Source organism: Pleurodeles waltl, chromosome 6 (assembly GCF_031143425.1).
Source record: "Pleurodeles waltl isolate 20211129_DDA chromosome 6, aPleWal1.hap1.20221129, whole genome shotgun sequence".
Classification (NCBI taxonomy): Eukaryota; Metazoa; Chordata; class Amphibia; order Caudata; family Salamandridae; genus Pleurodeles; species Pleurodeles waltl.
The window spans coordinates 848,432,196-848,460,052 of record NC_090445.1 but is presented as its reverse complement, the minus strand read 5'-3'; the positions used below and the strand labels follow the sequence as shown (position 1 = coordinate 848,460,052).

Below are 27,857 nucleotides of genomic sequence, written 5' to 3'. Positions count from 1 at the left end.
CCTATCCAGTGTAAAACCTGCAAATATACCTGTCAAAATACACCCCATGACAGGTCAGTCCATCTCTTTCAAATATTAAGTGTAAGGAAATGCCTCCTTGGCATGGTTACCCCCTGACTTTTTGCCTTTGCTGATGCTATGTTTTGAATTAAAAGTGTGCTGAGGCCTGCTAACCAGGCCCCAGCACCAGTTTTCTTTCCCTAACCTGTACTTTTGATTCCACAATTGGCACACCCTGGCATCCAGATAAGTCCCTTGTAAGTGGTACCCCTGGTACCAAGGGCCCTGATGCCAAGGAAGGTCTCTAAGGGCTGCAGCATGTCTTATGCCACCCTGGAGACCCCTCACTCAGCACAGACACACTGCTTGTGTGTGCTGGTGAGAACAAAACGAGTAAGTCGACATGGCACTCCCCTCAGGGTGCCATGCCAGCCTCTCACTGCCTATGCAGGTATAGATAAGTCACCCCTCTAGTAGGCCTTACAGCCCTAAGGCAGGGTGCACTATACCCTAGGTGAGGGCACCAGTGCATGAGCACTGTGCCCCTACAGTGTCTAAGCAATACCTTAGACATTGTAAGTGCAGGGTAGCCATAAGAGTATATGGTCTGGGAGTCTGGTTTACACGAACTCCACAACACCATAATGGCTACACTGAAAACTGGGAAGTTTGGTATCAAACTTCTCAGCACAATAAATGCACACTGATGCCAGTGTACATTTTATTGTAAAATACACCCCAGAGGGCACCTTAGAGGTGCCCCCTGAAACCTTAACCGACTATCTGTGTAGGCTGACTAGTTCCAGCAGCCTGCCACAACCGAGACATGTTGCTGGCCCCATGGGGAGAGTGCCTTTGTCACTCTGAGGCCAGTAACAAAGCCTGCACTGGGTGGAGATGCTAACACCTCCCCCAGGCAGGAGCTGTCACACCTGGCGGTGAGCCTCAAAGGCTCACCCCTTTGTGCCAGCACCGCAGGACACTCCAGCTAGTGGAGTTGCCCAAGCCCCTCCGGCCACGGCCCCCACTTTTGGCGGCAAGGCCGGAGAAAATAATGAGAAAAACAAGGAGGAGTCACTGGCCAGTCAGGACAGCCCCTAAGGTGTCCTGAGCTGAAGTGACTCTAACTTTTAGAAATCCTCCATCTTGCAGATGGAGGATTCCCCAATAGGATTAGGGATGTGACCCCCTCCCCTTGGGAGGAGGCACAAAGAGGGTGTACCCACCCTCAGGGCTAGTAGCCATTGGCTACTATCCCCCCAGACCTAAACACGCCCTTAAATTTAGTATTTAAGGGCTTCTCTGAACCTAAGAATTCAGATTCCTGCAACTTACCGAAGAAGAAGACTGCTGAGCTGAAAACCCCTGCAGAAGAAGAAAGAAGACACCAACTGCTTTGGCCCCAGTCCTACCGGCCTGTCTCCTGCCTTCTAAAGAACCCTGCTCCAGCGACGCTTTCTCCAGGACCAGCGACCTCTGAATCCTCAGAGGACTGCCCTGCTTCCAAGAGACCAAGAAACTCCCGAGGACAGCGGCACTGCTCCAAAAGAACTGCGACTTTGTTTCAAGGAGCAGATTTAAAGACCCCTGCAACTCCCCGCAAGAAGTGTGAGACTTGCAACACTGCACCCGGCGACCCCGACTCGACTGGTGGAGAACCAACACCTCAGGGAGGACCCTCCAGCGACTCCGAGTCCGTGAGTAACCAAAGTTGTCCCCCCTGAGCCCTGACCGCGACTGCCTGAACTCCATTTCCTGACAGCTGGAAAAGACCCTGCACCTGCAGCCCCCAGCACCTAAAGGAACGGAACTCCTGTGCAGGAGTGACCCCCAGGAAGCCCTCTCCCTTGCCCAGGTGGTGGCTACCCCGAGGAGCCCCCCCCTTGCCTGCCTGCAACGCTGAAGAGATCCCTTGATCTCTCATTGATGATTTACATTGAAAACCCGACGCTTGTTTCTACACTGCACCCGGCCGCCCCAGTGCTGCTGAGAGTGTACTTTTTGTGTGAACTCGTGTCCCCCCCCGGTGCCCTACAAAACCCCCCTGGTCTGCCCTCCGACGACGCGGGTACTTACCTGCTGGTGGACCGGAACCGGGGCACCCCCTTCTCTCCATTGCAGCCTATGCGTTTTGGGCACCTCTTTGACCTCTGCACCTGACCGGCCCTGAGCTGCTGGTGTGGTAACTTTGGGGTTGCTCTGAACCCCCAACGGTGGGCTACCTTGGACCCAAACCTGAGACTTGTAAGTGATTTACTTACCTGACAAAACTAACAAACTTACCTCCCCCAGGAACTGTGAAAATTGCACTAAGTGTCCACTTTTAAAACAGTTTGTGTTTTATGTAAAAAGTATACATGCTAAAGTAATGATTCAAAGTTCCTAAAGTACTTACCTGCAATACCTTTCAAATGAGATATTACATGTAGAATTTGAACCTGTAGTTCTTAAAATAAACTAAGAAAAGATATTTTTCTATAACAAAACCTATTGGCTGGATTTGTCTCTGAGTGTGTGTTCCTCATTTATTGCCTGTGTGTATGTACAACAAATAAGCCACTCGTATGTAGATGTTTCTGGCTACAAAGCAAGGTGCTTGGAATTTAAAAGTAGGACATATAGAAAACTGATGTTAACATGGCCTTCCAGTAACTAGCACCCTAAAGCTATTTTTCACTGGGGCAATCTTAGTTGCCCTAAGACGAAAATCAGAATACAGATTAAAATCCCAATACCTTAGCTAAGGAGTCTGACTAGCTGAAAGAAAAAAAAAAAAAAAATTACAAAATTAAAACTCCAGTTCAATTTTGAAGTCAGATTTGTAATAAATAAGGAAAGTAACTTTTTTTTTCTATTTTTGGAAACTTACCTTTTGCCAGCCTGACAATCGTTAGAGTTAATTTGTATATGTTTCCAACTTCTTTCAGCCAGAAATTAGCATTTTAATATGTGTGAAAAATGTATGATATGCCTCCCAGGAGCAAACAAATTGACCAGAATAGGCTGAGATTAATCTTCTTATCTTTGCAGAATATGCAGGGTGGGGGCTGTGAGCATCCTTTTTGACAGCATTGTCTCATCCTGCTTGATGTCTGCTGAGCTATACATGTAACAATTGAAAAGGAGATAACAGGATGCCAAGGCAATTCCTATGTACCCACTGTCTGGTTGTGGAAGAACCCTCCTTTTAATTCTACCAGTCTTCTGTCTCTTGGTTCATTGTGGCTACAGTGGCTACTTCAAAATGGATTTTAGTGTTAGATGTGGTGTAGCACTAGGATTACCATAGTACACTCCCCACACACAAACAGCCAGACCTCTGAGTTCAGGTTTAGTGTGGCTGAAGACATTCACCATCTTGAAAATGCCCAAAGTAGATAGTCTGGCGAGGAACTTTCACCTCATTGGTTACGGCATGTCCATGCATCCTTCCAATCAACTAACAGGCATAAATGTGGTACCACCAGGCACCTACTTTGTAACACTCTTGCACTTGAGGAAGAACAGAAGAGGACTGTAACTGCTGCGAGACTTGAGGAGCCCTAAAGAATTGGACCTGCGCCCAGAAGAAAGAAGTGGACTCCAAGGGACATTCGGTGGACCTATTCAAGCCACAGATATACAAAAAGCTACAAGAAGGCTTTCCTGCAACTCCCTAGTTTTTGTTTTTTTTGTTTTAAGTTTTAACTTTATTATTGTTTTGGTACTGCATAAATACTTAACACATTTGCGTCAGTTAAGTTTGTCTGCTTTGTTCCATAGCTATGTGGGGTTTAGCACAGGTTAATTTAGTGACTTGGAGGGTTCACCCAGACAAAAGTAGTGATTATTCCTTGAGGTGGTGGGCACCCATCCCAAATAATTATAAAATTTCTAACAAATACTGTTAACTGTCAGGGTCATTACTTTAATTAAAAGTTTAGATGGCAAAGAGTAGTTTAAACCATCCTTTGCTCCAGTGTTGGAGCAGAGAGGCCACAGCGCAACCCAATTAAGCAGGTCGTGTGCAAGCTTCCCCTCACTGCCATCTAATCAGATCTCCCTTGCCTGTGTGCAGCAGTTGCTACCAGCTGCCTCACGCTTCACACCCTGATATCTCTTGCCGCTCCTGCCTCACTGTTATCTCTTATCTGTGCCTGTATAGATTAGCCCCATATTGAGCTGTGTTGTGCCATATTCTGTTAACTTTTTTGCTTTCCGGTCATTTGTATTTGTACCACTCAGCCATTTTACTTCCTGCATAGATTAGCCCCATGTTGCGTCTAGTTTTGTGCCATTGCCTGTTACTTTTCTTTGTCTGTCTTGTACTCCTTTTTTTTTTAGCCAGCCTGCCTCGCTGCTCACTACCTGCCAACCAGCACCCACTCCCCCACTTTTAGGTCCTACTTAATGGAGGTAACCGGTACGCAAAAGGCAAGCTTGTCTGCACCCGTCTGTGCTTGGACTGCACCCAGTGCCAGAAACCCTGCCGCAGACCTCAAAGTCCTGTATACCGGGTGCACCGACGACAACATCTGCTGCCGTGCAACTCTACAAATCATCAGAGTGCCGTTCACCTGCCTGCACTGCCGATTCATCTGTAACACCGAAGCAACCAGCAGTGCCTGAGACACCGCAAACAGGACTGAGTCCACCACGCCAACCAAGACCGCCACAGCACAATCCCACTGCGTTCTACACAACGCACAATTTCTCTGCAAACGTGCCACAGAGATCTGGGGCACTATCTCATACCTCGCCCCTGATGTCCTCTTTCTCACAGAAACCTGGCTGAACCCCGTCTCCCCGCAGGACATCACCATCGCAACCCCTGAAGGCTACAAGATAAAGCACCAAGACCGAACTGACAAACATGGAGGTTTAATTGTCATCATCTACTAGGACACCATCCACTACACAACCTTCTCAGATGACTTGACCCCAATAATGGAGCATTCCAACTTCCAAATTCATACAGATGGAAAAAGCACCATCAGAGGTTCTCTCGCCTACAGGTCACCCGGACCATGATCCGGCTTCTGCAACACCATCCCAGACCCAACTGGCCTGGATCGTCATGAACTCTGAGCACTAGATCTTCCTAGGGGACCTTAACTTCCACCTCGATGACCCCAGCTACACCAGCGCAATTTCAGTCTGAAGCAACTTGTCACCAACCCTACCCACATCGCAGGAGACACACCAGACCTCATCTTGATGTCCAGTAACAGAGTCAAGTACAATCACAGCTCACCAAAGATATCAGAAGACCAGTGGAACAGTGCTCTCATCCCCCCCCCACCCCGACCCCCATATACTATATCCAACCTGGAATTGGCCGCAAAGAACTTCTCCCATTGGATAATAGAATGCGCCAACACAAATGCCCCTGCCAAGCCAGCCAAAACCAAAGGACCAGCTGGTTCACTGCAGAGCTGGTATCAACCAACTGCAGATGCCAGCAACTGGAGAGAAAGTGGCGCACCAGAAAAGAGATGGGAGACCACATTTAAGACTGCACACAACAAATACCAATGCCTGTTGAAAAAAAGAACGCCCTAGCAGACAACATAGAAGCCAGCACAAACCACAGCAAGGAGTTATTTGTCATCATGAGGAAGTTCTCCTACCCCGCAGCTGCCAAGAAAATCACCACCCTCTCCCAAGAACTGTGTGACACCCTGGGGTACACCTTCCACAACAAGATCTCAGTCATCTACGAAGACTTCAAAACCCAACCCCGCCGCTGACGGCATCAACCTGCTCACACCCACATACCAAAAGTATCGTAACAAAAAACAGCTTCTCCTACTAAGAGATGGCTCAGTGAAAGTGAAGAAGCGAACTTAAAGTGCACCAGTGTTATATACATCAACATGTGGCTGTCAAGAGTTTGTGATTCCATGCATGACCCCCTTATTTTAAGTGCTGCAAATCATCAACTGAGAATTTGAAAAAGTTCACATTTAATTCTGTCAGCGTTTCGACCCCAACAATCCGTTACCAACAGGTCATCATCAGGACCAACAGTATGTGTACAAGGCATCTAAGATCACTTTCACTGCGCTTTCACCTAGTAGGGGCACCTGTTTTTTTAAAACAAATTTTATTGATACTTTTGATTTTCGGTATCGTGACTTTTGATCGCTATATTAATGTTTTATGTAAGGAAATGCCTCCTTGGCATGGTTACCCCCTGACATTTTGCCTTTTGCTGATGCCAAGTTATGATTGAAAGTGTGCTGGGACCCTGCCAACCATGCCCCAGCACCAGTGTTCTTTCACTAAACTGTACATTTGCTTTTTTACAACTTCAAAGTCCCCACTCCTACCACCGGAAGCGTGACACTTCACACTTTGCACCGACGCCCCTGGCTCGAGATCCAGGGAACTAACACCACAGGGAGGACTCCCTGGCAACTGTGACCCCGTGAGTAGCCCGAGACAACCTCCCTGAACCCCCACAGCAACGCCTGCAGAGAGAATCCAGAGGCTCCCCCTGATCGCGACTGCCTGTAACAAGGGACCCGACGCCTAGACCAAGCACTGCACCCGCAGCCCCCAGGACCAGAAGGAACCAAACTTCAGTGCAGGAGTGACCCCCAGCCGACCCTTTGCCTAGCCCAGGTGGTGGCTAGCCTGAGAAGCCCCTCTTGTGCACTGCCTGCACACCGCTAGAGTGACCCCCGGTTGCCTCCATTGAAACCAATAGAAAACCCAACGCCTGCTTTGCACACTGCACCCGGCCGCCCCAGTGCCACTGAGGGTGGGTTTTGTGTGCCTACTTGTGTTTCCGCCACCCCCCCACCCCAGTGCTCTACAAACCCCCCCCTGGTCTGCCCCTGAAGACACAGGTACTTACCTGCTGGCAGACTGGAAACGGAGCACCCCTGTTCTCGCTAGGCGCATATGTGTTTTGGGAACCTCTTTGATCTCTGCACCTGTCTGGCCCTGAGCTGCTGGTGTGGTAACTTTGGGGTTGCCCTGAACCCCCAACGGTGGGCTGCCTATGCCCAGGAACTGAGACTTGTAAGTGTCTTACTTACCTCACAATCTAACCAATACTTACCTCCCCCAGGAACTGTTGATTTTTGCACTGTGTCCACTTTTAAAATAGCTTATTGCCATTTTAACAAAAACTGTACGTTATTGCTCTATTTCAAAGTTCCTAACTTACCTGTGTGGAGTACCTTGCACTTTATGTATTTACTTCAAATCCTGAACTTGTGGTTCTAAAAATAAATTAAGAAAATATATTTTTCTATATAAAAACCTATTGGCCTGGAGTAAGTTTTTGAGTGTGTGTTCCTCATTTATTGCCTGTGTGTGTACAACAAATGCTTAACACTACCCTCTGTTAAGCCTATTGCTCGACCACACTACCACAAAATAGAGCATTAGAATTATCAAATTTTGCCACTATCTTACCTCTAAGGGGAACCGTTGGACTCTGTGCACACAATCTCTTACTTTCAGATAGTATATACAGAGCCAACTTCCTACACTTTATCTTGCAAAATGTTTATAAAAATGTGATTTTCATTAAAAAAGAAAAATGATCTAAATAAAGTTAATCAACAAAAACTTAGCTTCTGGGAAGGTGTGCTGTACTACTGCCGTGGAAGTCGAGGCTTATATTTCCCCGCTGGGACCATTTTTAAAAAATCAAATACCCATGTCCATGGGTGGCAGGATCTGCCCCTTTTTGTTTAAAGCACACCACCAGAAGGACCGTCATGCAGGCTGGACTACGGGAACACTGTGTAGGAATCACTGCATGCCTCTTGAGTCTACAGGCAATACAAAACGCTATGGCAAGATTCATCCTGGACCTCCCCAGATTGACTCATACCACACCTAAAAAAAAAAACTACACTGGCTCCCGATCCAGAAGAGATGCTAGTTCAAGATGACCTACGCATACAAAGTCCTCCAAAGCAAAAGACCAACATACATCAAAAAATGCATAACCTTCCACCGGCCAACCAGACACCTATGATCTGCCACCCTCTTCTAGCCGACACCCTCTGGATCTTCCATGGCAACAGCAGACAACGCAACTACTCACACCTGGCGGCCAAAGCTTGGAACAACTTTCCCCTGCACCACAGGACTCACAACCTGGCTTTTTGAATGAATAGATCACAACATAGCAGCTAGCAACTCAAACGCCTTGAAACCTTCACAGGTGATTTGCCGTGCTTCACATATCCTTGAATGATTAAAAACAAGGCAGGAAGTGCATTCCTGGGCCCAAATAAACCAGGCAGACTGTTGTAGCTCCCAATCCTGATAACTCAACACACTGGTCTGATGTCACAGCACCAAGCATATCAGTGTGACTGCATGGCTCTTGAAACATCCCCCACTTCTGCTGCATGCTTAGGGCATAGTGTAAAACGTTAAAGGGGAGGGATGACGCCATCGATCATTTAGAAAGACAGTATAGCTTCACACCAGGCAGAACGCATCTGAGCACCTCATTTATATTCAAAATCCTCTTTTACATTGTTTTCTTTGTACCATTGAAGAAAGTGTCATCAAGTGTTTAGTACTAAAAACATGCGAGCAATAGAATAAAATAAAAGCTCTCTTGCGCTCCCATGCGAACTCTGTCATTCTGCCAGATACAGGGACTGGTTCTAAGAACTAAAGAAGTGGCGGAGGACTCAGTAGTCCGGGGCACTGTTTGGCCAGGTCAGGAGGCAGGCCGGAGTTTGTAGTAGCATCCTTGACTGGCCAGGCCTGCGTGACCCCAAGCAGCCTTTTATGAGAATAGCGGCCACAGGAGGCCTACAATTTGCTTTTTCCTGGAATTCAGGATGGAGACGGAGGTCACGATCGGCGGGCCTTACTCGAGTCAGTGGCATGGATGACGTGGGACTGGGCTCGATAGATACAGAAGGTGGCACTATTTTAGGTTGAAGCTGAGGACAATGCATTTGACTCTATTTGACTTCTAAATGGCACTAGATCCATGCGTACAGGACGATCCCCAACTAAAGTCTGGCTAAGAGGAAGAAGGGTAGTGGTTATTGCCTTTTAGCTGATGTTCTAATTTTTTGGGCGACAAATGCTTCTAATTTCGAAGTGTGACATAAGCATGCAGTTGGGGGCAGTTTGTTTGATGTTAGACTTAAGACTGTGTAGGGAACCGCAGCAAGTCTTCACAAGCAAGAGGTTGATTAAATGCAGCCCCCAAGCAGTCCCCAGAGACATTTTATAGAGTTATGACTTGAAATGCCATCAAACTTTTGGGTAAGGTTTAACGTGAGCAGTCAAGTTTTAAGGCAGACGGCATGCCCAGAGCTTTTGCTGCTGCAGGAGACACACAGTTTAGTAGCCAGGTGTGACATTCTTGGATGACATGACTGCACTAGGGCATACCACATGGGTTTTACTAGGGGCTTCCATGGGATACAGTAGTGCTTCACAGTTTTTTCCCCCTTGGTGGTACCAAAGACCCACTCAGATTAGTTGAGCAGGTTTGTAGCCTATCATTATACGATGGTGGACTGAGAGCAACCAACCACAGGCTATAGTACTGGGTGGCCCAAATGGTCAAGATAGGAGACCGAATATTTGGGGACAGACGCAACTCTGCTTTGAGGTTAGAGCTGAACACCCTTGAAAAATTATGGTCTTGAAACCTGCTTTACATTGGTGCCCCTCACTTACTCTTGCCAGAAGTGTGCTAATTCTGTGCTGGTGAGATGATCTGAAACACAATAAATGGATGAATAAACTTAGCTAACCAGACCCCAACCACAATGAACAAGTCTTCCGATGATCCAGAACCAGGCTGCTTAGATCAGTTGTTCAAACACCTTAATATATGTCTGCCAAACGTATCCTGTTGAAGCTCCATTGGCTTCCTATACAAAAGAGGACCTGTTAAAAATTGCTCTGTCTGGCTCTCAAATGTCTATCATTCTGCACCTAATTTTCTCGAGAACGGATTTAGTCTGTACAAATGTGCGTATCACCCACATTCCTCCCAATCAGATTCTCTGTTATTCCCTCACTTTAGCAAAAGTTGCAAATACTTTTCTATTTTTAGCATCCCAATCATAAAATAAGCCCCCCCCCCCGAGCTGCGTGTGATACCTTCTTTCTTTCTCGTCTCAAGATGGAATACATAACTTTGCGTGATATGTGGGACACAGTTGTGCAAGGAAGCTTCCAATAAATGAGAAAAGGAGCTACTCTTGAGATGTGTAATTTTTTTCTATATCCTCATTAAGATTTTTATTCACTGTTGCTGTAGATAGTCATTAACCTGTTACACAGAAGTTTTTGGGTCTCCAAAATCTGCACCATTTTTGCATTCAAACGCCAGTCATTTAGTGCTAGAAATGTTAGCACTCTTCCGTTGAAGTTGTTTCAATGAAAAATTAATTGCTGTGTTTAAGTGTGGTGTCATTGGTAGTGCAATAGTTTTTTTTTTTTTTTTGTATGAAAACATCAATAACATTTGTTTATCGACTTCCGCATTATGATCTTTAATCATACTGTGGACTTCATGCTTTTACATTTTCTTTGCAGGTTGGTGGGAGGTCTTCTTTCTCTTAGCCTAGATTACTGTTTTGTTCTTGAAGATGAGGATGGTATTTGTGGATATGCAGTTGGAACGGTTGATGTTGCACCCTTCATCAAAAAATGTAAACATTCGTGGATCCCTTTCATGCAAGAGAAATACTCAAAGCCAAATAATGACAAAGATCTCTCTGAAGCAGAGGTGAGTCTTTTGAAAATGGTGAAGCTAAAAGCAGATCATTACATAATTATTGTAATAGACAATGTAACTTATCTGGTTGGAAAATAGGAAAAGCACACTGTAAAATAAATTCATTGATTTGAGGTTTGTTTTAGGGTTCACCTTAAACAGATCCAGGATTGCTGAATGCATTGTGCTAAGATCACTTCAAAACCTTCCTTCGGTGGGTTAAAACAGCACTGCATTGTTTTTTTTCCTCTTAAGTATGTTAATGTTGTTAATTCTTTGGAAATGTAAATTTTTAAAGACTTTCACTTAAAACCTCAAAGGCGTAATCCTTGAAGGTGCCCCTGTAGATTATAGGGAAACATTTGTGTAAGCTCAGATACGTAAGGTTTGTGTTGGTGAAAACAAGATTCTCATGCAGATTGGTGGATTCATTGGGTAACACTGTCATGTAGAACCAGCATTTAAGGGTTTGTGTTTAATTACATTATTGTTGTTGTACAGCAATTTGTCGTTTTAGGGTACATGTTGTGGGAGTAAATCTGTAAATATTCCTTTACACGTTCTGCCACTCAAATCGATTGTGGGAGTTCTTAGGCTAATGTTTAAATTGTGAAATCTTTTGTCTTGAATTTAATCTACATTAGATTCACATGATGGTATTATTACCCTCATGGCAGGCTGTGAATTCCTGGTAGAAATATAGCCGTAGAATACATACATTTCATGAAGCATTGTATACAGAGACTCCACCGTATTGTTGGGCTTCGGACACATAGCTAATCAGGCTAAATGATTTTGAACTCCTTTCCTTTGACAAACTATCATAGTCCTGGTTTTCTGTCACACCTAGAGCAAAAGGAAATGGATCCTTTTGGAGCTCTGCTCTTTTACAGTTTCACAAGGTCTTTTGTCTGTTCCCAACTCTTCTCAGTTGTGGTTGTTCTTAGGTTCTGCTTGGTGAAATGTTTGTAACACATATGGCTCACTCAAATTTGAAAGACAAAATACAATTTTGAATTTCTTTTTGCAGTTTTTTTTTTCTTTATATAGCGCAAACTCGACCTGAATGTGTGGTAGTGCTTTACATGAGCACCAGTTATATCACACAAAGACACATTAATTGTTTGTTTTAGTAGGCACTTGGAGATTAAGGCCCTCATTCTGACACTGGCGGTCGGCGGAGAGACGGCGGTCGGACCGCGAACAGACCGGCGGTATTAAAAATGGCATTCTGACCGCGGCGGTCCCCGCCGCGACCGACCGCTACTTCTCCACTCCGACCGCCACGGCGGTCATGACCGCGGGGCTGGAGTTTGCGCACTCCGGCCCGGCGGTCGTCCCAAGACCGCCAAGGGTATTATGACCCTGCCTACCGCCGCGGTTTCTTGCGGGCGGGAACCGCCGTGCGAACCATGGCGGTAAGCACTATCGGGGCCAGGGAATTCCTTCCCTGGCACTGATAGGGGTCTCCCCCACCCCCCACTACCCACCCGGGTCCTCCCCCCACACCCTCCACCCCCCTGCCACCCCCCAGAGGTGGTACGAACCCCCTCCCCACCCCCACCCCGACATGCACATACATGTACCCCGACATGCACACACCCCCAACATGCACATATACACACCCCCTACACACACATACACAACGGGGACACATACCCGCACACATACATGCCGACATGCGCACCTGCCGAACAGCACACATTACCCATAGACACAGCAGCACCCCCCGCCCGCATACACGCACTCACACACCCCCTCTACACACTCACACGCACACCCCCATGCACGCCCACATCACACAACACCCCCCCACCCCCTCCCCTCACGGACGATCAACTTACCTTGTGCGTTGGTCCTCCGGGAGGCGACGGGAGCCATAGGGACGTGACCGCCAACAGAAGACCGCCACACAGAAGACCGCCACACAGAAATGTGGGTCGTAATTCTGTGGGCGGTGTTCTGCTGGCGTGGCGGTGGAGGTTGACCAGTCTCCACTTTCCCGCCGACCGCCAGTGTGGCTGCTGGCGGTTTTCCGGCGGAACGCTCCCAGCGGTCAGAATGCGCACAGCGGCACACCGCCGCGGTCGGCGGTCTTCACCGCGGCGGTAACTCAGCGGTCTTGCGAAAAGACCGCCAAGGTCAGAATGAGGGCCTAAGTGATTTGCCCAGAATTGCAGGATGTTGAGCTGATGCCGAGATTCAAACCTGGTTCGCCCAGCTCCAAAGTCTGCAGCTCTGGGCATTACACCACATCCTCTTCAATCTCAAACCCAATTTAATCTCCTTCAGACTGTTGGGGATAAAAACAGGTTTGTAGGATGTGCACCTGTAAAAATGCATGCTCTTCGAGCATCTACCATGTAATATTGGGCCCAAAAACTTGCATCTTGTTTTTCTTCAAAAACTTTTAAAGTAGCAATACTAAACTTTGGCTCTACAATTATTCCGCAATGCACCAGGACAAGGACTTCACCTCAGATGTGTTTTTCTTCTGCCATCGAATTATGGGAAATACCCTTGCTCTGGGACCTAGTCCATTTGCAGATGTACACAGCCAGCCATATTTGCCTCTAAAGCATCCCCACACCATGGTAGAGCACCACCTCTGAGGAAGTAGGGCATCGGGCTCAAGGTATAGCCTGTAATTCATCAACCTTCTGTTCTCGATCTGTTATCGATATTGCTTGAACCAGAGTGCCTTCTTTGACCCGAAGTGAGCCTGCACATAAACCACACTCTGACATAGGTTGGCATGGGGAAGGGGACGACAGATATGACAACCATCCACAGGGTGACAAATGGGACTCTGATGGAGAGCCACTGGGGCTCACAGACCCTAACCTGTACCCTGCCCATCCCTCATCTCCGGACGATTCTACGTCCATCAGGAACTTATTGGTAGAGAGGCCTTAATCCATAAGGTGGATCTTCATACATAGCCCTTAAAGGAGGACATCACCTCCACTCATCACTCTACTCAATACCTTGCCATCCTTAAGGGCATGCTACGCAACACACCCGACATCTTCAAGAACCACATCCAAGCCAGAGTAATAACACCCAGAGTACATAAAAAAATGGAAAGCTTCCCCTACTGACCCAATTTACATTTGTTGCCAGCACCGGGCTGACTCTCTAGTTTAATGAATTTAAACTCTCTAGTAGTCAATACTGCTCATAAATGGGCCAACTTCCAGGACAGTGGGAATGCCCGCCACCTGAAAAAGAGAGGAAGCACATAGACGCTGCGAGCAAAAAGGTAGCTGCACAATGCGCCAGCCAGTGGCACCTTGCAAATTCCATCAGCCTTTTCCCATGATATGACCATCTGCACTAGGATGAAATAGAAGAGCTCCTCCAATACCTCCCAGAGGAGCACAGGAATAGGTGACATGAGGTAGTTTCTGAGGACAAGCAGCTATCTAACACTACCATTCACTGTACCTTAGATGCTGTTGACATTGCTACCAGGGGAGTAAATTCTAGCCTTCTTTTACACAGATACGCCTGGCTGCAAATCTCCAGCTTCAAGGAGAAAGTTCAGCAGAGTCTCTTAAACCTGGCTTTTAATGGCCACCATCTCCTTGGTCCACAAGTACACCAACTGTTAAAGATCAAAAAAGATATGTAGACAGCCAAAGCAATGGTCACACTTCAGGCACCTGCTCTCCATGGCTCCTTTCACCGCATCATGGAGCCTCTAGACCATCCCCACTGAAGCCTCCATGACATATGAGCAAACCCAGAGATAGAAGTCCTCTCCCAGAGGATACATTAAGAGTGTCCTTCAAGTTCAAAAGTTCTAGAGGCAGAGATAAAGGTGGCTCCTCCAAGGGAGCTGCAGCCAATCCATAAGCCCTGACTTACTCCTTGCAGCCATGCACCTTCTAAGCATGATGGCCTCTTGCACTGCCATATTACCCCATACGAGGTTACAAATCCATCCGTTGCAGGAATGCCTAGCACAACAGTGGTCCCAAGTGGAAGGTCAGTGGGACGATCTAGTGTTGATCAGCCACCGCACTTGATGCTTTCGGCAGTTGTAAGGAAATGCCTCCTTGGCATGGTTACCCCCTGACTTTTTGCCTTTGCTGATGCTATGTTTTGATTTGAAAGTGTGCTGAGGCCTGCTAACCAGGCCCCAGCACCAGTGTTCTTTCCCTAACCTGTACTTTTGTTTACACAATTGGCACACCCTGGCATCCAGGTAAGTCCCTTGTAACTGGTACCCCTGGTACCAAGGGCCCTGATGCCAGGGAAGGTCTCTAAGGGCTGCAGCATATCGTATGCCACCCTGGGGACCCCTCACTCAGCACAGACACACTGCTTGCCAGCTTGTGTGTGCTGGTGAGGACAAAACGAGTAAGTCGACATGGCACTCCCCTCAGGGTGCCATGCCAACCTCACACTGCCTATGCAGTATAGATAAGTCACCCCTCTAGCAGGCCTTACAGCCCTAAGGCAGGGTGCACTATACCATAGGTGAGGGCACCAGTGCATGAGCACTGTGCCCCTACAGTGTCTAAGCAAAACCTTAGACATTGTAAGTGCAGGGTAGCCATAAGAGTATATGGTCTGGGAGTCTGTCATACACGGACTCAACAGCACCAAAATGGCTACACTGAAAACTGGGAAGTTTGGTATCAAACTTCTCAGCACAATAAATGCACACTGATGCAGTGTACATTTTATTGTAACATACACCCCAGAGGGCACCTTAGAGGGGCCCCCTGAAACCTTAACCAACTACCTGTGTAGGCTGACTGGTTTTAGCAGCCTGCCACACTCAAGACATGTTGCTGGCCACATGGGGAGAGTGCCTTTGTCACTCTGTGGCTAGTACAAAGCCTGCACTGGGTGGAGATGCTTATCACCTCCCCCTTGAAGGAGCTGTAACACCAGGCGGTGAGCCTCAAAGGCTCACCCCCTTTGTTACAGCACCACAGGGCATTCCAGCTAGTGGAGTTGCCCGCCCCCTCCGGCCACGGCCCCACATTTGGCGGCAAGGCCAGAGGAGATAATGAGAAAAACAAGGAGGAGTCACTGACCAGTCAGGACAGCCCCTAAGGCAACCTGAGCTGAAGTGACTCTGACTTTTAGGAATCCTCCATCTTGCAGATGGAGGATCCCCCCCAATAGGGATAGGAATGTGACCCCTCCCCTTGGGAGGAGGCACAAAGAGGGTGTAGACACCCTCAGGGCTAGTAGCCATTGGCTACTGCCTTCCCTGACCTAAACACCCCCCTAAATTCTGTATTTAGGGGCTCCCCTGAACCTAGGAACTCAGATTCCTGCAACCTAAGAAGAGGAGGACTGCTAAGCTGAAAAACCCTGCAGAGAAGACGGAGACACCAACTGCTTTGGCCCCAGCTCTACCGGCCTGTCCCCCTCCCTTCTAAAGAAAGCTCCAGCGACGCTTTCCCCAGGACCAGCGACCTCTGAATCGTCAGAGGACTGCCCTGCTCTAGAAGGACCAAGAAACTCCGGAGAACAGCGGCTCTGTTCACCAAAGACTGCAACTTTGCAACAAAGAAGCAACTTTGAAACAAGTTGCATTTCCTGCCGGAAGCGTGAGACTTGGCACTCTGCACCTGACGCGCCCGGCTCGACTTGTGGAGAGCAAACACTTCAGGGAGGACTCCCCGGCGACTACGAGACCGTGAGTAGCCAGAGTTGCCCCCACAGCGATGCCTGCCGAGGGAATCCCGAGGCTTCCCCTGACCGCGACTGCCTGACTCCCAGATCCCGACGCCTGGAAAAGACTCTGCACCCGCAGCCCCCAGGATCTGAAAGATCGGAACTCCAGTGCAGGAGTGACCCCCAGGAGGCCCTCTCCCTTGCCCAGGTGGTGGCTACCCCGAGGAGCCCCCCCCTTGCCTGCCTGCATCGCTGAAGAGACCCCTTGGTCTCCCATTGATTTACATTGGAAACCCGACGCGTGTTTGCACACCGCACCCGGCCGCCCCCGTGCTGCTGAGGGTGTACTTTCTGTGCTAACTTGTGTCCCCCCCCGGTGCCCTACAAAACCCCCCTGGTCTGCCCTCCGAAGACGCGGGTACTTACCTGCTGGCAGACTGGAACCGGGGCACCCCCTTCTCCATTGAAGCCTATGTGTTTTGGGCACCACTTTGACCTCTGCACCTGACCGGCCCTGAGCTGCTGGTGTGGTAACTTTGGGGTTGCTCTGAACCCCCAACGGTGGGCTACTTTGGACCCAAACTTGAACCCCGTAGGTGGTTTACTTACCTGCAAAAACTAACAAACACTTACTCCCCCTAGGAACTGTGAAAATTGCACTGTCTAGTTCTAAAATAGCTATATGTGATTTATTTGAAAAGTATATATGCTATTGTGATTATTCAAAGTTCCTAAAGTACTTACCTGCAATACCTTTCATTTGAAGTATTACATGTAAAATTTGAACCTGTGGTTCTTAAACTAAGAAAATATATTTTTCTATACAAAAACCTATTGGCCTGGAATTGTCTGAGTGTGTGTTCCTCATTTATTGCTTGTGTATGTACAACAAATGCTTAACACTACTCCTTTGATAAGCCTACTGCTCGACCACACTACCACAAAATAGAGCATTAGTATTATCTCTTTTTGCCACTATCTTACCTCTAAGGGGAACCCTTAGACTCTGTGCATACTATTCCTTACTTTGAAATAGTGCATACAGAGCCAACTTCCTACAGCAGTGGTGGAGCACCAATATGTGGCAGGGGCAACATTTCCTTGACCCTGTCCCGCAGAGGACTGTTACAACGGATGCCTTCAATATTGCTTGGGGGGAGCACTTACAAGATCTGACTGTTCAAGGCTGATTGGAGCCTACACGCCACGACCTTTACATCAGTTACTTGGAACTTGTAGCCATCCATCTAGTGCTGAAGGCTTTCCTACCTCAACTGATAGGCTATGTTGTTCTTGTCTGGAAGGACACTATGCCAGTCATGTATTACCTTCAGAAACATTGGGACACACGCTCTACACAACTCTCTGTTATCCCAAAGTATTTGGCAGTGAGCTCTCTGACACAAAATCCATTTACTGTGTATCTAATTTCTTCATCAACTTTGCCGACCTTCTCAGTGGGATGTGGCAACAAGTCCACAAGGGGGAGCTCCACCCAAGAGTGAGGTGAGGCTTTCCAGATATAGACCTATTTGCAACTGCAGAATACACACAACACCCAAACTTCACCTTCAGTTTTCCACACCCAAAGTCCAGTGGCAATGCTCTGTGGATGAACTGGTAAGGGATATTTGCCTGCGACTTTCCTCCTCTCCTTCTATTTGTGGTTCGGAGGCTTCAGTAGACCAACTTCACGCTCATCCTGGTGGCTCCCACATGGGCTTGCAAGCCCTCGTTCACAGCTCTGCTCGAACTCTCTAGTTCAGCACGAGAGGCTCCCCAACAGGCCAAACCTCCTCTCGCAGACCCTTGGAGGACTCATACACTCAGATCCGGGTCGCCAAATCTTGCAATCTGGCTCCAGAGGTCATAGAATTTGGGTATTAGTCTAAGAAATTGGGTCTTTAGTGGTCAAAGGTATGCACCCTGTCCAAGAAGGGACCACAATCCTAGTCAGAGTAAGTCAGATACACAACCTAAATTAGCCTGCCCTCTTCCTCTGATATAGCTTGGCACAGAGCAGGCAGGGTTAACTTAAAAGGCAATGTGTAAAGTATTTGTGCAACACTTACTTACAGTAACAAAGTGAAAGACACCCCAAAAACTCATCGCCAGTTTAGAAAACTAATTATTTATCTGAGTAAAAAGACCAGGATGACAAAAATCCAAACAGTAGAAGTTGAGATATGAATTTTTAAAGATTAAATGTGTAGACAGTGCTTAGAAGTCTATAGCAGTAAAAATGTAACTTGAGGTCATGAGGGACTGGTGCAGCTTAAACATCTAGGCCAACAGCGATGGAGTGTAGGCTGGCTCCGAACCCACGTAGGGTCCACTGGGACAAGCACCAAAAACAAATGGGCTGCTGCTTACTTTAAAAATAGAGCATTTCAGAAGGCTGATTGGGCAGTATGAAATAAACGCGTTGATATGGATTATTTTGTTTAAAGACTTGGCAAATACTTTTTTACTGCACCTCTTTCATTCATCGCATACAAGAGCTCCTTCAAATAAGAGTTCAGGATGCCTATGGAGTAGGGCTAGTTTTAGCCTTGTGCTGTGTGTTCAGCATTGTTTAGGCAGCACTAAAAATGTCAAGATAACTCTGGTGATTAATGTTCCTGCTGGGGAGAGATGGATCATTGTTGGTGGCAGTTTTGACTCCTCTAAGGTAGCATGGAAGGATAGTAAGACTACATCAAAGAACTACTTGTAAATCATATAGAACTGTATTTATGTGGATATCTCAGAGGGTTATTGCTTTTGTCACAAAGATCCTTTTGTTACTTTCAATTCATAAATTACAATCCTAATATAGCACAATGACCTATGAAATGTTTTAAAAAATCTGCTTGCAAAGTGCATGGTGTAAGTTAGAACTTTTTTTCTGGTCTTTCTTTTATAAATAAAGTCGTATTAGTAAAGCAAACCGCAACCACGGGGGCCAATTCCAACCACTGGGGTACCTTTTTAAATTCTGAGTTTGTGCATCTACAGACCAAACACTCTTAAAATATACTGCCTAATAGTATTGATTATGCAGTTCCTACATCTTTTAATCCTCATTGTCTTAAGTAGCATTTCCTGACTAGACTGATTTAAACGTGTATGATGCCTTGTTTCTGTGTAATGTGTGAGATGTTAAGTGCTCTTTCACTGGCATAAGTAGTGCTATATAACAAATGAAAGGTGTGAGAGGGAGGAGCAATTGAGAGATGCACACTGTTTGATGATAGTAGTGAGGGAATCCACAGAAAAGGAGATTGTTGGGGTGGGGTCACCAAAAAAAAAGATTCAGACATGCGCCTCCACAGGTGCTACGGAAGTAGTGTTTCGATCATTGTGGAGACATACCATATCTACCATGGGCTCATGGTTTAATAATGCTGCTTTTTTAAAGACTTGTACTTGTCTCATTCCCAAGTCAGTTGATGTTTTTTTTTTGTTTTTTTTTTAACAAAATGTACGTAAACTCTTTGCAAAGGGTTTAATAGTGCCACCTTACTTCATATGTGAATTCTTAGTTCGAATATATGACTTTAAAAAAAATACATAATTTTTTTGTTTAATTTAAAATTGAGTAACTTTTTTATCCTAATGTAAAATTAGCATTGTACTTACCGTTGATCCAGCCCGGGCCCTGCACTTCTACTGCAGCTGCAGATTGGGCAGGAAGGGCACAGCTCAAAGATCTGTTTGTGTTGTGTGCCTTTGTTGGAAAGTGTTAGGAAAGGGGTCTCTAGATGAGAAGTTTGCACCCTGTCCAAGTAGCTTGGCTCAAGCAGTCAGGCTGATCTCAGAGCTAATGTGTAAAGTATTTTTACACACAGTAACGCACACGTACAGTAACGCGCGCACACACACACACACACACACACTGAAAACACCGCAAAAGTACTCCAACAAAAATCCAACATACACAAGCAAAGATATGAATTTCAAAAGATAAATCTTAGTAGAGCGCTTTGAAACACAAAAGTTCCACCTGGGGCTATCACGACGTGTTGACTGAGTCGTTCCCAACTGTCCGACGCCACTCACAAGAGAATGCAGACCGGTCATGGAATCGGGGAGATGCAGCATCAGTCCCTTACAGTTGCAGAGGAGGTGATAAGGTGTCGGTGACGAGATGTCGGTTCCTTACGACATGCGGGGTCGATGAGTCCTGCAGGCCAAGACGGGAGTCGTAGACTTCGCTGTGTCATGATGACACCACATGGCCACAGGTGCTGCGGTGCAGTCAGGTGTCATGGACGTCAGTGACACTGCAGTCGGGACTCATGCTGTGGCCGGACTTCGGAGGCGCTGCAGTGGCGTCGGGCTTGCAGTGTCGGTCACGGTCGTTGCATTCAGCAAGGACCATGGTTCCGGTGTGGACAGCGGTACGAAGTTGGACAGTGGGGCTGGTTCCTCTGGAGTTGATGTACTTGGTTTCTACTTGGTTGCATCAGAACTCACTCCCAAGGGCCCAGGAACTGGATGTGGTGCCACTTTGCAGGTCAGGACTCTCAGCAAGAGACCCCAGGTCCTGGTAGAATAATTCTTTAAAGTCCGAGTCTTCTTAACCAAGGCAAGCTCAGTACAAGTCTTTGGGGAACCTTTGGAAGCAGGGTGTAGAAAGCAAAGTCCAGTCCCTTCACTCCCAGGACAGAAGCAGCAGGCAGAATGGCAGTTCCTCCCATGGCATTCAGCTCTTCTTCCTGGCAGAATGTCCTCAGTCCAGAAGGAGTTTGACTTTGTGGTGACAGAGGTCCGGTACTTATACTCGTTTCTGTCTACGAAGTAGGCAAACTTCAAAGAGAAATCTTTGTAGTGCACGAGACCCTGCCTTTCCCTGACACACTCCAGGGGGCTGCAGACTGCTTTGTGTAAGAACAGACACAGCCCTATTTAGGTACAAGTGTCAGATCATCCGCTCCCTTTGTGTGACTGTCTAGAGTGAATTCACAAACACCCAACTGCCATTCTGACCCTGTCATGTATTCCACAGACTGGAGGAGGCACAGAATGGTTAAGGAAGAAAATGCTCACTTTCTAAAAGTGGCATTTTCAAACTTACAATTTAAAAACCAACTTCACCAAACGTCTGTCACATCTCTATCTGTTCCAAATGGGAAATTACAATTAAAAGATATTTTAAGGCAATCCCCATATTACTCTTTGGGAGAGATAGTCCGTATAATAGTGAAAAACAGATTTAGCAGTATTTCACTATTGGAACACGTAAAACACAGTAGCACATTTCCTACCTTTTAAATGCACTGCGCCCTGCCCATGGGGCTGCCTTGGACCTACCTTAGGGGTGATGTATATGTAATAAAAAGGAAGATGTGGGCCTGGCAAGTTGGGTTCTCTTGCCAAGTTGAATTAGCAGTTTAAAACTGCCCACACAGACACTGCAGAGGTAGGTCTGAGACGTGTACAGGGCTACTTATGTGGGTGACACAATTAGTGCTTCAGGCCCACTAGTAACTTTTGATTTACAGGCCCTAGGCACCCATGGTGCACTATACTAGGGATTTAAAATGAATCAAGTATGCTAATCATGGATAAACCAATTACCAATACAATTTAGACAGAGAGCACTTGCACTTTAGCACTGGTCAGCAGTGGTAAAATGCCCACAGTCCTAAAGCCAGCAAAAACAAAATGCAGCACACAGTCAAAAATAGGAGGTCAGAGGCAAAATGTTTGGGGACAGCCCTGCAAAAAGGGCCATTTCCAACCGGAAGGGGCCGGGAAGTGTGATCAGTCTATGCTGAAAAATGTGGGTTTTGCCTGGAAACCGAATCATGTTACCCAAAGCAGTAGCCCTGAAGAACAGAAGTCTAGTCCATGTCAGTCAAGAACTCCTGATTCCTGCCCTAGTCAAACTTTTAGCTGATACCACTTAAGATCAAATAAAGACCGATGTGCATATTGAAGGGCAAAAGTTCAGTAGGTCTGAAAAGGCAATCACAGCTTGTAGCACCCCTGTTATGTTGAGTTCACTGCAGAGGCTCCGGACCCATCCTCTATATTGAGGGTGTCCTTGGCTCAGCCCCCCGCCTCACCCCTTCCCTTCTCTCTTCGGATTCCGTCGTGCTCCAGGGCATCATAGAGTAGGCAGGGCGACGACGCAAGTTTGCAGTCTTATGGGAACAGTTTCAGTGTCTTGTGGTAGCACCAGATCCACAGAGAGCAGGTTAGGGAGTGCTGTATACTTGGAATAGTGAGACAGATTACGGAGATTTTCGGGCACATGTTATAAGGTAAGCGTTTCATCTGAGTTTGATATCTTCAATGTCAGCAGTGAAGGCAGAGTTTGGAAGGCTGCGGCTCAGAGAGAGGCATGTCAGCACTGGGATATGAAGAACTTATAGATTGGATTGCAGGGATTGCAGAGAAGAACGCAGCAGTTCTGTGGAGAACTGAGTGAATGGGGATATCAGCACTGGGCTCTCTATGGCCCACTGAAGGAGCCCTAGTGCCTTTGGATGGAATTACAGCTCTGTGAAGAGGGAGAACTCAGCACATGGATCTTGAAGGCTGATATGCACTCCTACATGCTGCTTTACACGTATTAAATGTTGTGAAATGGAGGCATGCATATGCCCACACTTAATCGGTTGAGGTACCTCCCAAAGGCCCAGTCCATGCTGAGGGTGCCCACAGATGCTTTGTGGCCAGTGCGAGCTAGCTACAACCTAGCACAAACGTTATTCAGTGGGTTTGTGTATGAACGTTCATGAGGTAAAAAAGAAAAGAGGACCAGGAGACCGGGTGGAAGTTGACAGATGAAGTGAAAACGCAACAGAAATGAAGAAAAACAGAAGGTTGGTATGCATTGAGTTGATCTAGAGGTTAGGAGGAGTGGGCAACTACAGAGGAGTGATATTGAGGAGGGAAATAAAGTAGCTGCATAGAAGGTTAACTGAGAATGGGATATGAAGTAGAGAGAATAAAGACCAGGGGAGTCACAGCAATAAAAAATGAATGAATGATGTGTGAAAGACAGAATGAAAATAAAGATGGCAGCGTTGAGAAAAAGAGTAAAGATAAGAAAGGGAACTGGAAAGAAAAAGGGCAGGATTGGAAAGCAGAATAATAGGAAGCACAGAAGTTATAGAAAGATGGAGAGGGAGGAAGATTTGGAGGCGAGGGTGAGGAAAAGAGATACGAATTTCAGAGAGAAAAGGGGGCATGCATGGAAAGGATGAACTATAGGAGTGTGATAGTAAATAGGAAGAAGTGAAAAAGCAAGAAATGCTGAGTAAAAGAAAGAAAGGGGTGTGAAGCTGAAGCATAAAAAGGAGAGAAAAGGGGAAGGAAGGCTGATGAGAACAAACAAAAGGAGACAGGTAACGAGGTGATGGAAAGTATTGAATGGGACAATGAAGACTACCAGGGCAACACCAAACAAACTAGTTCAATAGGTTAATCTCATAAGGAACAAAATTCATTAGTACAGTTGCTAAGTGGCTTTTCACATGATTGCTGGGTAAGAGCATTGGGGTGGGATTGTAGTGTTGTGTGGTTGCGCTCCAGAAAGTAACAAGTTGAAAACTTGAATAAAACTGATTTTCAACAGAAGGCGGCTTGTGTTTTTTCCCTGAAAAATGGCATCAACAAAGGGCTTGCAGTGCTAAAATCACCATCTTCCCAGCTTTCACGAACAGGCAGACTTGAATCAGAAAACCCCATTTTTCAACACAATTTTGGCATTTTACTGGGACATAACCCATTTTTAGTATTTTTTGTGCTTTCTGCCTCCTTCCAGTTAGTGACAGAAATGGGTGTGAAACCAATGCTGGATCCCAGAAAGCTAAACATTTCTGAAAAGTAGACAAGATTCTGAATTCAGCAAGGGGTAATTTGTGTACATCCTACAAGGGTTTCCTACAGAAAATAACAGCTGAAATAAAAACAATATTGAAATTGAGGTGAAAAAACAGCCATTTGTCTCCACATTTTACTCCATAACTTTTCCTGCGATGTCAGATTTTTGAAAGCAATATACCGTTTTGTCTGCTGGACTCTTCTGGTTGCTGAGATATATAGGGCCTGTAGGTTCATCAAGAATCCTAGGTACCCAGAGCCAATAAATGAGCTGCACCTTGCAGTGGGTTTTCATTCTATACCGGGTATACAGCAATTAATTTGCTGAAATATAAAGAGTAAAAAATAGCTATCAAGAAAACCTTTATATTTCCAAAATGGGCACAAGATAAGGTGTTGCGAAGCGGTGGTTATTTGCACATCTCTGAAGTCTTTTTTACACACTGTCTTACATTTGGAAGGAAAAAATGTAGAGAAAGACAAGGGGCAATAACACTTGTTTTGCTATTCTGCGTTCCCTCCAAGTCTCCCGATAAATATGGTACCTCACTTGCGTGGCTAGGCCTAATGCTCGCAACAGGAAACACAACATGGGACATCACATTTTTACATTGAAATCTGACATATTTTTTGCAAGGTACATAGCTGTAGATTGTGGCCTCTAGCTCAGCCGGCACCTAGGGAAACCTAGCAAACTTGTGCATTTTTAAAACTAGACACCTAGGGGAATCCAAGAAGGGGTGACTTGTTGGGCTCTCACCAGGTTCTGTTACCCAGAATCATTGCAAACCTCAACATTTGGCCAAAAAAACACTTTTTCCTCACATTTCGGTAACGAAGTTCTGGAATCTGAGAAGAGCCACAATATTTCCTTCCACCCAGCGTTCCCCCAAGTCTCCCGATAAAAATGGTACCTCACTTGTGTGGGTAGGCCTAGCACCCACGTCAGGAAATGCCCCAAAACACAACGTGGACACATCACCTTTTTCCCAAAGAAAACAGAGCTGTTTTTTTTGCAAAGTGCCTAGCTGTGAATTTTGACCTCTAGCTCAGCCGGCACCAAGGGATACCTAGCAAACCTGCGCATTTTTGAAAACTAGACACCTAGGGGAATCCAAGATGGGGTGACTTGTGGGGCTCTCACCAGGTTCTGTTACCCAGAATCCTTTGCAAGCCTCAAAATGTGGCCAAAAAACACTTTTTCCTCACATGTCGGTGAAAGAAAGTTCTGGAATTTGAGAGGAGCCACACAATTCCTTCCACCCAGCGTTCCCCCAAGTCTCCCGATAAAAATGGTACCTCACTTGTGTGGGTAGGCCTAGCACCCACGTCAGGAAATGCCCCAAAACACAACGTGGACACATCACCTTTTTCCCAAAGAAAACAGAGCTGTTTTTTTGCAAAGTGCCTAGCTGTGAATTTTGACCTCTAGCTCAGCCGGCACCAAGGGATACCTAGCAAACCTGCGCATTTTTGAAAACTACACACCTAGGGGAATCCAAGATGGGGTGACTTGTGGGGCTCTCACCAGGTTCTGTTACCCAGAATCCTTTGCAAGCCTCAAAATGTGGCCAAAAAACACTTTTTCCTCACATGTCGGTGAAAGAAAGTTCTGGAATTTGAGAGGAGCCACACAATTCCTTCTACCCAGCGTTCCCCCAAGTCTCTCGATAAAAATGAGACTACCACTTGTGTGGGTAGGCCTAGTGCTCGCCACAGGAAATGCCCCAAAACACTATCTGGACACATAAAAATTATCAAATACAAAACTAACTGTTTTTGCAGGGGGGAACCTACATTTTGGGTCCTGGGCTCAGCAGCCACCTAGGTAAACCTACCAAACCCAGACATTTCTGAAAACTAGACACCCGAGGGATTCCAGGGAGGTATGATTTGCATGGATCCCCCAGTGTTTTCTTACCCAGAATACTCAGCAAACCTCAAATTTAGCTAAAAAAAAAAAATCACATTTTCCCACATTTCTGTGTGGGACCACCGCACCGGGAGAAATTTCCTACCACCCAACGTTCCCCTCAGTCTACCTGTAAAAATGGTAACTCACTTGTGTAGGTGGGCCAAGTGCCTGTGACAGAGGAGAGCCAAAAACATGTCGAAATTGAGGGGGAACCAAAGCGGGTCAAAAAGGGCAGTTTGGAAAAGAAAAATTTCAGGCTGACAAGTGCAGCCGAATTTTTATCGGTATTGATGAGACCATGTTGGGTGGTAGGAATTTTGTGGATTCTTCAAGACCCCGGAAGGTTACATCACAAAAATGTGGGAAAATGTTTGGATTTCCAGCAAAGTTGGAGGTTTGCAGGGACTTGTGGGTAAGAAAATGGTGCGGGGTGCATGTGAAGCACACCACCCTGGAATCAACCAGATGTTTAGTTTTCAGATGTGTCTAGGTCTTGTGGATTTTTCTACATGGAAGCATCCTAAAGTAAAAAAAAAAAAAAAAAGTGCAGCCCTCACCATTCCAAGTGCGACGATTTTGAGAGTTAGCCAAGCTCTCATAGCCCAAATGTAAATCCAAAACCCAAAATAATCAAAGTTCTCTTGCTTGCCATGGGATAAGATGTATTAGTGTACGGGGGAGAGCTGAAAGACTGTTACTCCCTTGAGTTGGGGTGGGGGCATAACCAGGCCCATACTGGTTGGGAGCCACCACCCCACTATTTTTTTTTTTTTTTTTTTTATTCCCTGGCATCTAGGGATGGGGGGTGGTAACCGGTGTGCAGAACAACTTTAGCCCCATTTATTTGGGGTGGGGGTATGGCCATATCCCACCCTCTTACTTTGAAGAAAAAAATAAATCTTCCCTGCTCTCCGGTGGGCATTCTGCCCACCCCTTGAGGGCAGATGTGTCTTCCAAAAATAGGCCGATCTGCCCCCAAGGGTGGCAGATATGGCCAACAGTAATGTCCCCCCATGGGGAGGCCCTTGCCCAAGGGGCTGCACCCCTCCCCATACCCCCCAAAACAAAACACACACATACGCATAGACCAATCCCCAGTGTCTAGGTGCCCGCCTAACAAAAATAGGCCGATTGGCCCCCGAGGGGGGGCAGAAATGGCCTAAATACAATATGCCCCCCAGGGGAGCCACCCTTACATAAAAACAAAGTAAAAAGAGAAAATACATATATACACCTGGTGTCTAGAGGTTTCTGCCACCCCCCATCCCGGGGAGCTGAACGGCCTAATTATAGTATACACCTGGGAAGCAGATCGTCCAAATTAAACACAACCCCCTTCTCCCCAAGGAAGCAGCCCTTGCCCAAGTGGCCGCAACCCCTAAGGCACAAGTATTTAAAAAATAAAAAAAAAATTCCCTGGGGCTGTTCCCCTCTTGACAATTACCTAAAAAAGAAGAAATCCCTGGTCTCTAGTGGGCATTTCTGGTGCCTTTCCTTTCATGCCTCCGCTGGCCCCCTCCTCCCGAGCGGAAGAGAAATGCTAAGCATTTTTCTTACACATCGCGCTGGAAGCATGCTTTAGTGCGATGGGAGGTGACCTCTGATAAGGTCAGCACGCAAATTCTTGCTGACATCACCAGCCCTGCCCTGGGGGGTGGTCCTCAGGGGCAGTGCTAGCACTTACCCCGTGGTCCACTACCTGGACATAATGGTTACGTCTGTGGCGCCTGAGCAGCGCAGCCACATACATAACCATTACATCCACGGCGAGGGCGGGGT

General features: G+C 46.7%; 1 protein-coding gene across 2 annotated transcripts in view; it reads left to right on the top strand.

Annotated features, from left to right (window-relative positions):
• Positions 1-27,857, top strand: part of OGA (O-GlcNAcase) — a 475,247-nt gene that overhangs the window by 409,474 nt on the left and 37,916 nt on the right. For both annotated transcript variants that reach the window (XM_069239571.1, XM_069239570.1), the window contains one exon: positions 10,525-10,717. In XM_069239571.1, coding sequence (XP_069095672.1) covers positions 10,525-10,717 — 193 coding nt within the window. The remainder of the gene's footprint in view (positions 1-10,524; positions 10,718-27,857) is intronic.